General features: G+C 41.8%; 1 protein-coding gene across 1 annotated transcript in view; it reads left to right on the forward strand.

The window, feature by feature from the left end:
• Position 1: 1 nt before the first annotated feature.
• Positions 2–13,833, forward strand: part of CEP85L (centrosomal protein 85 like) — a gene marked incomplete at its 5' end in the record, with an annotated part of 176,194 nt that continues 162,362 nt past the window's right edge. Inside the window, one exon of the mRNA XM_014525436.2 lies at positions 2–44. Within this exon, the coding sequence (XP_014380922.1) occupies positions 2–44 (43 nt within the window). The remainder of the gene's footprint in view (positions 45–13,833) is intronic.

The raw sequence follows: 13,833 nt of genomic DNA on the forward strand, positions 1-13,833 counted from the left end.
GGGCCGGTGCCTGGGCGACGGCGGCCTGCGCAGCTACACGGCCGGTGAGCGAGGCGGAGCCGGGGCTGCGGGTGACTGGGCGTGGGACCGGACCGGGCCGGAGGCAAGCCCGGTGGCCTTGTCCCCAGCAGTGCAGGGGTGTCTCGGGTGTGGGCAAGCCCCGTTTACATTGCGCTTGTCCGGGAGGGGCTGGATTGGACCCTAGAGGGCTTTGGGGGGCCCTGGCAGGCCGGCGCCCCTCTCTGTGACTCCTGGCGCTGAGCAGGGCCCCTAGGGCTCCAGGAGGATGATCCGCCCTCAGGCCGGTCTTGGCCCGGCTCTGCGCTGCCAGGACGCACCCGGCCCTTGAGCTGTTTTGTTTAAATGGTGGAGCCCCACAGGGAAGCGAGACTGGAGGGGATCTCCAGAGGTCATCGGGGCCAGCCCCCTGCCAGAGCAGGATCCGCAGAGCCAAACTCATCATCTGAGCTCTCCGCTGGATTACTGTCAGCCCTGACAATACAGACCAGCACCCTCTCCTGCCACAGGTAGACCAGGGGAGCTGACGTCCTGCCTTGAGGAAACGTCGTCAGCGTACGCTCAAGAGAGCCCTGGGAGAGGGTCGTGCTCCCCACTAAAAACCCCGCGGTCTCCGGACCAGTCTGACCGTGGGGTAAAAGTCCTCCCTGATGCCCAAAATGTAGGTGCTCCGGTTCCTTTTGGAATTGCAGCATTAAGGTGAAACCCAGTCTCTTATTGAATGGCCCCTGCAATCACTCTGCGTTTTTAATGGGAGGATTGTTTGGCTTTAAGCTGACACGGTCTTGCTTGCAGATGCAAGAACAGCTAAGATGTTTCTAGCAGCTGCCTGAACCTACACAAATAGTCCAGTGTGTTGCTCACTGTAATGTGAAAGAAGACACTGTTGTTTCTCTAATAGTAGCAAGTTATTAATTTCTCTGAACTATGTACAACATGAATGTGCATTGTCCAGCGTATTTCTGGGAGCAGAGTTTTTCTTTTATCTTCCTAGTTATCCATTCTTTTTATATGAAAAGTTGTCTCTGTGGGTCAGCTATGATAAGAGGAGAGGCTGTGTTTGTGGATGTGGCTTTTTAAGTACTGAGCATGCAGATATTAGTGCAGTCATTGGGAATTTGGCACCTTTGAAATCTTGGCTGTAATTTAAAATCACATCCTACAAACAATAGACTTGTGACATTATGTAGTGTGTGCCTGTTGGTATATTTGTTGTCTTAAGGCCTAATTCAAAGCTGATTTAAGTCAATGGGAGTCTGTCTAGTTACTTCAGTCGGCTTTGGATCCACTCACACTTTGCCAGCCGTTTGGTTTCAGGTCAGTTGAGTGGTCTACAGCAGTGCTTCTCAAAGTGGTGGTCTGCAGACCAGTGCCAGTCCGTGAGCCACCGGTCGCTGGTCCGCAGCGAGTTGCCAGGAAAGAAAGAAATGTATTTTCAGAAGCATAACACTGATATGCCATAGCGCTACAGTTTGTACGATCCAACACTCCAGGTGACATCACGTCGTGCGAGGTGAGGAAAGAGAAAGAAACAGCCAGTCGCACATTTGTGTAGCGCTATTACACGCAGTTGCTGCCACCGGCTGAACCGGGGACTGGTCCCTGGCCCACTGGAAAAAAAATTGCCGGTCCGCCACATCAGATAGTTTGAGAAGAACTGGTCTCCAGTATTTCTGTATTAAATTGATCATTATTTATCCAGTAGTGCATTAATGGATGACTGTGTTCCATACTTTTGTTCAGCAAGTCATCTTGAATTTCATACTATATAGCATGTCAAGGAAATCTTCCGCTGCAGCATGTTAAAAGATTGAGCTTTAATTTGGGATTAGCTAGAAGTATGGCTAATTAGGCGATGAAGGTAAAATAAAACCTTTAGGATATGATCCCTGCAGTAGAATTTCCAAGATGGTGACGAAGAAAGTTTTGGTTGTTATGAGAGGCTGAAGTATCTGAGTGTTTTGATACCTAATATAGAGTGCCAGAGACAGGAGGGTCTTAGGTGTACTGACCGTCTGATAAAAAGATGATGAATGCCAAGGTCAATTGCTGTTCCTGAATCAGATTTCTTTAATGATGCAGAGAACAAAATTGAGGCTTTCTTGGTAGTGGAAGGAAATCTGTTGTCAAAGAATAATCTGCCATTGACAAACAATCTGAGGCAATTATTTTCAGTGCTGGAGACCTCTGTCCTATAATAATGTTTATATATTTACCTTGTGCCAAATAATTGGTAAAGATTGCAATACTTTTGTCTCGGACTACTGCCTTAGAGTAACAGTTGTTGATTATACCATTATTGACTGGCTAGTATTGCATTTTGACTTGTTGACGCACAATAGGGCTTCTTTTCAGACCTAGTTTATTGTGAAAGCATAATAGGTCATTAAAAGCATATTTTATATCTATTTTATATTCCACTTTGGATTTCAGTATAGTGTATTAATGACTAGTAACCTACCTCTTTAAACCTTATAAAACTAGGTACGCAGTGAGAACCTGCGAACTATCCTGTGAGTACCTTATACTTTGTGAAATAAGTTAATTTCAGTTGTTTCAAAACATAATAGGCTACATCACTTTGAAAGTCTTAATTGTAGCCTGTGGAGGTGCACTCAGGACAAATTTGGTCTGTGTGTGTAAAATGGTTAACTATAACATAAATTAAAAAATGAAAGGCAGTGTAAGGAGTACATTGATGTGGGACATAATGTAAGCATCTGCGATGTTTTGGAAACATCTGAAAGTTTAGCTATGTTTTGAAGTCTCTGCTCTTTCTGCTTTAATTTCCAAAACTGTGTTCATTTTGCAGATTAGTACAATTGCATGTTCTGAAATGAAATAGATATTATTTTGTGCACAGATCAGTAAGAAATTTAGGTTCATCTATATTCTTGGATGAAAGGGCAAATTGCTTATCCCATTGCAGATTTTACTTCTGAGCTAAAACGAATCTAAGCCCTTTTAGCCATTGTTTGAAAATCTAATTATACTTTAAAAAATATGTATATTCATTTTGAAGTCTCTCTGTAAATATTAAACTATGGGCATGAAAAGACTGTGCAAATTGGACTAATAATTATTACCTTTATACAGGTATAGGCTAAGATAGAAGAATCCAGACTGATGCTTATTAGAATCGTGCTTAGTCAGAGCACTCCAGTAGCCAGCGATTCTAACAAGTAGTTGCGAAGTAAAGTCAAACATAAAAGGCCTCTGTGGGGTCCCAACAAGAAACTCTAGCTCTGGTACTTCATTACACAGATACGTTATAAGATTGCAATAATCTTGTTGTAATAAAAAAGCAAAATATAATGAAACTGCATGTAGGTGGGTAGCATGAACTAAACAGATTTGATTCGAATGGCCAGTGGGGGGAAAAAAGCTGGTACTCATAGATTATGGTTAAGATGCTGGTTCTATAAATCAAGATGCTTATGAGCGGCAGATGCTGTGACCTAGTGAAACACTTGGAGGTGGTTTCAACAGGAATTCCCCCATTTCTGGACTTGCTCTTTTTAGACTGCTGTCTGAACTACATAGGCCAGGGGCCTGCAGGCTGAATTTGGCCCACGTAGGTCTGTTATAAATTAGTGATGCTCCATGTTTTTTGTACCAGGACCCATTTGTAAACATCGATGGCCAGTCCTGACCTAGTGCCCCTCACTCCTGACTTGCTGCCCCCAGGCCCCAATCCCCAGTGTGTAGGGCAGAGGGTGGGTGTGTGGGGCATGGAGGGTCGCAAGCAGCCCCTCACAGGCTATAGCTCTGCTAGCCTGCAAGGGAAAAGCCAGAGTTTCCCACATTTTTCTCCTTTAAAGGAGAATCCATTTTTAAAGTTTGTTGATCCTTTTTTGAAGTTTGTTCACAACTCTTTCATATATTCTTGCAGCCCACAGGTTGAAAAACACTGTTCTAAACCATGTTTTAAGAATGACCGACCAATTTCCTTTCTCTGCACAATACAGTCTCTGCTTATCTATTTGCTGGCCAGCCGATGGTCTCTTGCCCCACTTCTCACTGCAGCCTCTGCTTACGGATCATCCCTGTGGCAACATCTGGGTCACAGGGGGTGGCCTGTTCTTATGAAAAGGTTGCTGACCCCTGGGTAGACAATTCATGGCTTGAAATATATTAAAGCATTTTCTTCATTCATTGCATACCCATCAGACAGTCGTTCACCTCAACTGCGTTCCGTATGGTATACATGAGTATAGGGAGAAAATTGTACTGATCATTTATGTTATCTATTATTTAAAAAAACAAACAAAACTACCATTTGTGGTCAAACTACATTTCGCCAAACAAAATTGCCAATACCCAGGTATTCTCAAACTTTTTGGGTTCAGGGGGTTACATAGAAATTGAGGAAGACTTGGCTAATGTGACCAATAAAAGTGGGAGTAAAATCATATATGAGACGTTTTCTACGTACTGTGGTTTATATGTTGGGAATGTGATTTTTTTCATAACTCAACTGCCTAAGTCTTCTTTCTTAAACCTTTGTCCTAAGCTATCATGTAAAAGAGTTGATGATGTCATAATTAAACAATTAGCTACTGTGATAAAGTCGTAGCTCATTGTGAGCCTTATGGATTTGAAAAAGTTATGAAATAGATGTTCATACACCTATCTAGCAGTTCAAATGAAACTTAGCTGCTTAATTTGGTGAAGAGAGAAAAGTACTTGGAAAAAAATCCTATTGTGCCAGGGTGGGGGAGGGGAGGGGGAAGGGCTGTTGGGGGGGAAGTTTGGGGTGGCACAAAAGTACAGCGGTTTCATTGCTGTAATAAGTTTTATTGATCAGTAGTTGGAGATCAGCTAGTGGAAGATGTGATGGGTCTGGCAAGAAGGCTCATTTATCTTTGGAAGCTGGGTAGTAAATGGTGAGTTAATGTTACTCCAGACAGACTGGACACAGCACTATAGGTTTATACTGGTACACAGAATAGCAGCAGGCCATTGTACAGAATTAATGATTACTTGAGCTTAATTCAATATTCTACTTACAGGAACAGGCACTAGAATACCCACCCACGCGCATGCACCCCCCCCCCCCCCCCCCTTATTGACTTTCTAAATAATGAATGAGTAAACTGTGATTCTGGTTTTGAATGGCAGTTCAGTAAGTCTCTTCACAAAACATAACTATTTCAAACTGGTTTAAATGTGAAGTTTTATGGATTAATGGGAATTTATGCTGTAAACAATTTAATGTTAATAGGTCACAATAAAAAGACTGGTGGAACTGCAAAATAAACATTTTAATGAGCATATTGTACCTTTGAGGGCATTAACAAGGGTTTTCCTTCTGTATGTGACAGTGTGATTGAAAATTGATTTAACAATAGAAAACATTTTGTAACCCTATGTATTTTAGAAGTGTAGTTAAAATTAGAATACATTTTATTAATAATAATTTAATTCATCAAGAATAATTAATAATTACTCTGCTGTTTCTAAACAGAATATCTTTGTTTAAGTCCTGTAAATACAAAACAGATTTGTGTGTTGAAGGGGTTGCCCTGTGTGCTGATGTCTATTCTAGAAGAAGGTGTTAGTATGCATTAAAACCTTGTGCAAACAAGACAAGTTTGTACTTCTAACACACATTAGCTGTTCATGGGAAACCTTAATGGGGACCCTACGATTTGGGTCAACTAAGTATATGTTAAAAATGATTGTCTATACAAGGGTTTTAATATGAGTCAGGTAGCACCTGTTTAAAAATCCTCACCTTTCGAAGTTGGGAAAATGTTTGTTTCTATTGTAATGATTCTAGTTGCTAGAAAGAGCAAGTGGAAAGACTTAAATCTAATGGTTCTGACTAAAGTTGTAGGAGCAGGTAGATGTGCTGCCACTGTTGGAAGAAGTCTTTGTTGGTAGATATGTTACTGTACAACAAGGTGACACTATCATTTTCTCCAGTATGAGCTACTTTCTGCCTTCCATGCTCTTTAGAAGCCTTGCAACCTGCCTGAGATTTAACACTGGAAAAATTAAGCCACATGTTAATTCTTGTAGTGTCCCTCTTTGCTATAGTTGATGGTCTGCCCTCATAAAGTGTCCATGTCTGTGACGCAAACATACTGGGTGTTAAAAATTTACACTAAAAACTGTTACACGTATTTATGTTTTTTGCAGTTTCGGGAAATAACCCCCCAAAACATGCAATATTGTGACAGTAGTGTGTGCACCATGCTGAGTATCTTTTAAAGAAAGTCACACCACTGAATTGGTGGAGGTCACCAGCAGCGAGGTCACTAAGGTGGAGGTCAGTGGAGCGAGAGTTTGTTGAAGTGCTTCTACCAGCTGTTGCCTCTTCTGTAGGTGCAGAAATAATATTTTCTTCATTTGGACTGGTTCATTCAAAGCTGAGAAATTGATTAGGAGTTGAAAAAGCAGGAAAACTTGTTTCTCTTTCCCAGTCTAGGAATAAAAAGGGGGAGGAGGATGAGATTTTTTGAGTTCTAAAAACTTGAAAGGGGGTAAACATTTTCAGAACAGTCCAGGTGAAAAAATGACTGTTTTATTTTAAAGAGAATTAGGCAAAGATAACTTACGCTCAAGTGACTTTCACCTAGGCATTTTAGAAATTTTTCCCCAGGGTGACCTGAAGTAATTGGTTTAATTCACTAACCACAGTTCACACTTCTAATACTATAACAGTTAATTTTAATAAATTAGTCGTAAATATGCACCATGTTTTGATTAAAAAATCTGCATCCAAAATACGAAAGTTTTAATAAATTTGATATGCTTGTTTTTGTGTGTTGAATTAAATTCAAGTTGCCATCTTAATGCAGCTTGACACAAATACGAGCAAAAAGTTAATCATCTAGTGAATAAGAAATACATATTTAATCATGTAGGATTTGTAAAAAAATCCAGATACGTTAAGCTATGCACACGTAAGTGTGTGTGTGTGTGTGTGTGTGTATGTATGTATGTACACACTCATATGTATAGTGTACTTAAGAAACATATCAAATGTACTCTAAAAACTGTATTTAGTTGTAAATCAACATATTTGAATTGTTATATCAATCAATGAAAATACACCTTCTTTAAAAAATAAAAAAATTCAGTGGGATAAAAATCAGTTATTTAAATTGGGCCTTTGGCTTGATGATTTTAAATAATTTATTTACATTGACTTGATTTAAATCAGCCCGCTGCGCAAAGCTTCGGTCACTGATTCGATTTGGTGGAGATTTGGCCTGATTCAGAGTCCGAATCTCCGAATCCAAATTGAATCAGAAGACCCTTTAATTTCTCCAAATCAAATTGGAATCCTCCAGATCAGTTTGGAGAGATTCAATGATTCGAACATAGACACAGCTTTAAATGTTTTTTTTACATACCTCGAGGTACCAGGTGGCTCATGAACGCTGAGATGGTGGGGCAGATGGAGCATCCCACAGGGACGGTCCCCAGTGTGCTCGGTGGTGGGCCCAGAATTGGATCAGAAGTGCGTCTGGCCCACTTCCGAGGACACTGCGGGGTGTGCGGGGGGACCCCCCCCCAGCTCACTGACTGGTGCCTCCTGGGTCTGGGGGGGCACTCAGGGTCCCCCCACAGCCAGTTGCCTGGCAGGGGTCCACCACCGAGCACGCGGGGGGCTTCCCCGTGCTCTATCTACCCCACCATCTCAGCATTCATGAGCCATGCCTGGTACCTCGAGGCATGTAGAAAAAACATTTAAAGCTGTGTCTATGGCTGAATTGCTGATTCTTCGAATCAGCATCGAATCTTCAGATTTGGATTTGGCCGAATTGAATCGGGACAGTGATCCGAATCAACGAATCGAATCACTGTCTCTCGAATCGGGCCAAATCCAAATCGAATACGGTCCGTTTCGCACACCTACTATTCAGTAGCAGATTGTAGAGAGCTAAAAAAAGATGAAGCATTTGATTACAGTAATCTCTTTCTCTTCAAATGTGTCTGCATATGTCACTCTAATCACAAATTCTTGTACATCTCCAACCAACAAACCAGAGCAAGAGCTCTGTAGCTTTATTGACAGAGGTTCTTAAATTTCCAAATTAAAATAATTTATAATGCATGGAAGCTTGTAATAGGCTTCTGCATAAGTCTAATGTGCTGTTTGGTACCTTTTGATATAATTCCTGTTATGAACACTGTAACAAAAAATGGTTTGTTGTTATTGAAACAAACATAACTTTCATTTTGTCAGAGGAACTTTAATGTGCAGTGTTCAAGAAGGAAACATATCTGTGTCACACTGGAATGGTATCTGAGACTCTCTCTCTATATATTTATTTATTTTTTTGGTCTGCTTTGGCATTATGGTCTCTCCAGATGGTGTGGAAAGCGGTGTCGTCCCCCGCCCCCAATATGTTTCAAAGTATCAGGCTTCTTTTCAGAACTCTTTAAAAAAAAAAGAGATGGCAGCTTCCTTAATGTCTACACTGCAGCAAAACGATCCATATGTGCTGGCAATCCCTAACTTTTAGAGGCCAGTTTTATAGTTGGGAATTAACGTATGAGAGCTTTATACAGAATTCTGTGACTAATACTGATCAAAAGATGGAAGCTTCTGTGAGTAATATTGCAGCATCAGGTGACGCACCTGGTTTCTTCCTAGAGGGATGTGGGCAGTGTCATAACCCAAAGGTATGATTTTGTGTGTGCTTCGGCACTAGAATTATTCCCGCTAAATTACAGCTTCGTTGCACGGTGGAGTTTTCTGCTGCAGAGGAGACCCCCGGTGCAAGGGAGAAGTTCCCGCCAATTTGTAGCTTCCTTGGCAGGGTGCATTGCTCAAGTTGCAAGAGAAATGCACGGTGCAAAGGATTTCCCGCCACCCGCATGTAAATTTGTTCTCCGCTATTGGCTAGTTCTAAATTATTCCCACGTGGCGGCTAACGATTGGCCTGCTAGCCGTATAAGAGGCTTGAGCGGTTTCCGCCCAAGCCGAAGAGGACTCCACATCCATCTCATGGGGACTCTGGGTACACGGCAGGGTAATAGAAACCCTTTGTGAGATTCAGAGGAGTTTGGCGACCTGATCCACCGCCCACCTCTTTCTGTCTTCGAGCGATAATATTTTTAAGACATATCTACGAGGTTTCTATTTTGGTGGCGCGCTTGTCCAGGGCATCTGGAGCTCTGTTTCCGTGGAGCCTAGCAAACTCCACGTGATTGTTCATGTTGTTTTGTTTGTAACTGCAACTCAAGCAAGTTTTCCAGCCTGCACCGCAACCATCTTCGGTGTAAGTAAACAATCTTTAAATCTACCATTACGAGTCCGTGCCTAATTCTAGCGTGTCGCCCGTTCTCTCCGACCCCGCGTGCCTGGGCTGCTGGCCACAGCCCGCGCAGAGCACAAAAAAGGGCCCGGATCACACCTGGCTCGCACATGGCGACGAGGATGGGATACGGCCCGCACAGGCAGTGGTGTCCCTCGAGGCTCTGTCCTTGAACCAGTACTGTTTAATATCTTCATCAGTGATTTGGATGAAAGTGTTGAAAGCATCTTGTCTAAATTTGCAGACGACATTAAACTATGGGGTACAGTTAACACACTAGAGGGCAAGGAGCGAATTCAGGCAGATTTGGACAGACTGGGGAAGGGGGGCGGATCAGAATAGGATGCAATTTAACAAGGATAAATGCAAGGTGCTCCTCCTGGGGAGAGAATCTCCAACACACCTATAGACTGGGAAGTACCATTCTGAGTACCACAACAGTGGAAAGAGATCTTGGAGTCCTGGTTGACACAAAAATGAACACGAGCCACCAGTATGACGAGGTAATAAGCAAAGCTAACCGCACTCTTTCTTGCATCGGCAGGTGCATCACGAGCAGGTCTAGGGAAGTGATAATTCCCCTCTATGCAGCATTGGTGAGGCCGCAGATGAAGTACTGCGTCCAGCTTTGGGCGCCGCACTTCAAGAGGGTTGTGGATAACCTTGAGAGGGTCCAGAGGAGTGTTACTCGTATGGTTGAGGGCCTGCAGGTAAGACCCTATGAAGACAGACTGAGGGACCTGAATCTCTTCAGCCTCTGCAAGAGAATGCTGAGAGGTGATTTTGTGGCTGTCTGCAAACTCACTGTGGGGCCAGCAGGGAATAGGGGGCACTCTGTTTACCAGGGCACCGCTTGGGGTTACCAGAAATAATGGCCACAAACTGAAGGAGAATCGATTTAGATTAGACATAAGGAAGAAATTCTTTACGGTTAGGGTAGACAAAATACGGCATGGGCTTCCAAGGGAGGTGTTGTTTTCCCCTACCTTGGAGGTGTTCAAGAAGAGATTGAATAGGCATCTGGCTGGGGTTACTTGACTCCAGTGCTCTTTCCAGCCTGGAGCAAGGGGTCGAACCCAATGATCTGCCAGGTTCCTTCCGACCCCAGAAATCTATGAAATCTATGATAGTAACCTAACTAAAGACTAGGAAGTCAAGTGGAAAAAGTGTTAGAAGGCATGGTATTAAATATGTATTATTTTATCTAACAGAAATGATATAGAAAACACTTGTAATCTTGTAATTATAGGTTTCTTATCTTCATGGAGTGCTCCTAGTGATGTGAGTGAAGCAAGGACTTCCATGTCATCATAATTAAAGCCTGTTGAAACGTTTCCTGTATGAAAATCAATTAGATGGCTGTGAAGAGTACTACCTCTTTGTAGATTGTGGAGTGTTTTGGGTTGGATGCAATGAGAAAGATATGAAGTCAAATTAAGAAGGAAGCGGAAGCAATGCATTGTCTAGTTCTTCATGAGGGCTTCTAGTGTGCCATTAAGCAGTGAATTTTGAGGAGAGTTGATTCATTACAGGAGCTCTGTCTCAGTGTTTGAAAATAATGTGTTGGCACATTCATTTAATACGACTGAAAAGCCAGGTCAAGATGTAGTTTTAATGTGAATGAACTTGAGAGAGGTGTAGTTAGCCATATTAGTTTGAAGTCAGGCAGAAGGCAGGGTAAGTTCTCTCTGAACCACTTAGTCTCTAAGGTACATTTGAAATTGTTAGCTGTCCATATTGTAGTCTTGTTTTCCCCTGTGCTTATTTATGTTAGCTTGTAGCTTACAGAGCTAAGTAGTCTTATTAAGTGAATATGATTGAAAGACATGGTTCTTTGCCCACCAAGTTGTGCCCAAAAATGCCACTTTGACATTAGATTCTAATCTAATACCCAGTTTTTTAGTGTTTTGGTTCTTGAATTGCAATTAAGGTCTTGGGAATATCAGGTTTCTAACCATAAGGGGAGTAGAACAATTTGCCAGAAGGGGAAGTGGAGGCAAGCAGACAGTTTGCCTGAGACAGCAGAGTACTGAACCCAGGAGATTCCTTCCAGTCCTGCTTTCTTCACACATGTACCCCATATTCCTTTTGAAATTCTCTGTGCTGGCTTCCTAGACTTGCATAAATGTTGTGGAAAGGATTCAGTACTAATTGCGCAGGAGTTGAGGATGAAGAAAACTGGTGCTTTGTTAAAACTCACGAGTGAAATACTGGCTCCATTTTAGATGATAGGAGCAGGGATAATAACTCTTGACTTCTTAGTCAGGGCAAGATATCGCCTTTGCACTCAAAAACACCCAGGTGTTGCATCCCACATGTTGCTAGAGCTCAAGCTCCTGTGAAAGGCACTGGAACTTCCTCCCTAGTCAGTCTAGTGGGCCTGGGATTACTCAAATACCGTTTGTTTGTTTCTTAATATAATAATAGAGCTGGTTGAAAAATGCTGGAATTTTTTCATGAAGAATTTCTATTGATTTTGTTTTTTTGAAATATAGTTGACCCAAATTTAACGCACATCTCTCTACTTTGTTTTGACCTGGCTGTTCTTTACAGTCAGGGGTATTGATCTGTGTTACAAAGAGAAAAGGTGGTAGTGTTTTTTATTATGTTTTTCCAGATTTAGCAGAACAGCCTTTGTTACCTAGAGTGGGAAGCATGCATAAAGCACAAGGTCTGTTGACTGCCTCATTGGAAGATGTGAGTTGTGAACTCCATCCTGTACATATGGGAGGCAGAGATTAGCTCTTGAAGGAGACAGAAGTATAGTTTTAGGCCAAAGGAGGTTTTGGAGTGAAACCCTTGCAATAGCTAAGAAAGAAGATATTTAGGCAGTGGCACAAGACTGTAATGGTGTCTTGACTTAACAGTGAAATGAAACCCTAGGAAAGACACTAATACGGAGTCTTTGGAGTTATTCGCTAGAGGATTCGGCTTTTAGTATACAATATGCCACTTACATTTCAGAAATTCAGACAGCTTATAGCTTTTGTTTTGTACTGTATATATATATATTTCTTTGTTAATAGTATGAAAAGAGATAATAAAGGAAGCTAAATGATAGGCTCCCCAGCTGCAATAATCTGATGAAACAGAGTAGAAGAGAAGAACATTATTGCTGTGTTTCAGTGGGGTGAAGTAGAAGAGAAGAACATTATTGCTGTGTTTCAGTGGGGTGAAGAGTGCAGCGAGTATGAAGAGCAGGAGGTGAGCCAGCATGGCAGCATGAGGTAATACATTCAGGCTTGGCACACAAGACTCGTAATTAGAAACATCTGTAGTTCAGGCTTCAAAGTTTTGCTTTTTGCTGACAAGGTTGTATTTGGAAGAAAAATCCATATACATTTTACCAGTGATTGAACTGAAATCCTGGCTCTACTGGTGTCCATGACAGAATTCCCACTGACTTCAATGGGAGCCAGGATTTCACCCCTAATAGGTGGATGTTTAAATAGTTGCATTTAGCTAACCTTTATGTATTTTACTGACCTGATGTTGCATAAAGGTGCCTTAAAGGTCTGTACTGGGTTTATGCTTGGTAAAGATCAAAATTAATCCAGTATATTTTATATTGCCCTTTTTTACCCAAGGGCTTTTATCTTTTCTCGCTTCTCTGATAGCTTAATTTTTTTAACTTGTGAAAGTTTTACAAGTAGATGTCATTTAATGTGTGTGAATTTGAATTTTCAAAGCCTTAATTATTTCTACAGAGGTATGTACATATAATTATGTTTTAATCAATAAGGTTTAATAATTGCATTAAATGGTTCTAGAGAAGACTATATAAAACAAGAGAGTTAAGACTTAAGTAGATTACTTATGTCACCAGATCTTAAAAGAAATTATAACATGAATGTATACTTCTTTAGGTTTGTAATATTAAATGCAATCACTCTAAAATGCTGTCCTCAGGTTGTTATGATTTAAAGCTGTAAGGCAGATAATTAATTTAGAATATTTAATTTCCTGGACAATCTGCAGCTCTGTTTCATGCTCCCTATCCTTAAACATAGGCTATACATACTACTTACGGCATGCGTGCCACAGGTTGGCCACCCATGTCCTAATATACAATTGAAGCTGACAACTACAGCCCTAATTGTTGGTTTGTACCTTATGCATGACTTGGACAAGATACAAGATTAGACTTTCCTAATATTATTAGTAATATTTAGGTTTTACAAGTAAAATTGTAAATTTGGTTGGATGTATTTTCCATGTTAGGTTTTTGTAATAAAAATGGTAGAGGTGCACTGATACATTGGTACCTTATTGGACCGACACCAATATAGGGAAAATTGAGAGTATCAGCAATCAGCTTTTTTTGCTATGTTGTGCATGGCCACAGCATGCATGTGGCCAGGAGCACAGCCTGGTGGCTTGGAGAGCAGCGTTGGCTGGTAAGTCTGTTGTGGAGGAAGGGGTGGGGAAAGAAAGGGGTGGGGGGGCAGATGGAGGCCCCCGCGGTGAGGGAGGGACTGGCACTAGGGCTGGGACTGAGGCAGGCACAGCTTAGGTAGGGGGGGGCATGGGATGGAGCCGT

The sequence above is a fragment of the Alligator sinensis genome, unplaced genomic scaffold (assembly GCF_000455745.1).
Source record: "Alligator sinensis unplaced genomic scaffold, ASM45574v1 scaffold1343_1, whole genome shotgun sequence".
In the NCBI taxonomy this organism is placed as follows: Eukaryota; Metazoa; Chordata; order Crocodylia; family Alligatoridae; genus Alligator; species Alligator sinensis.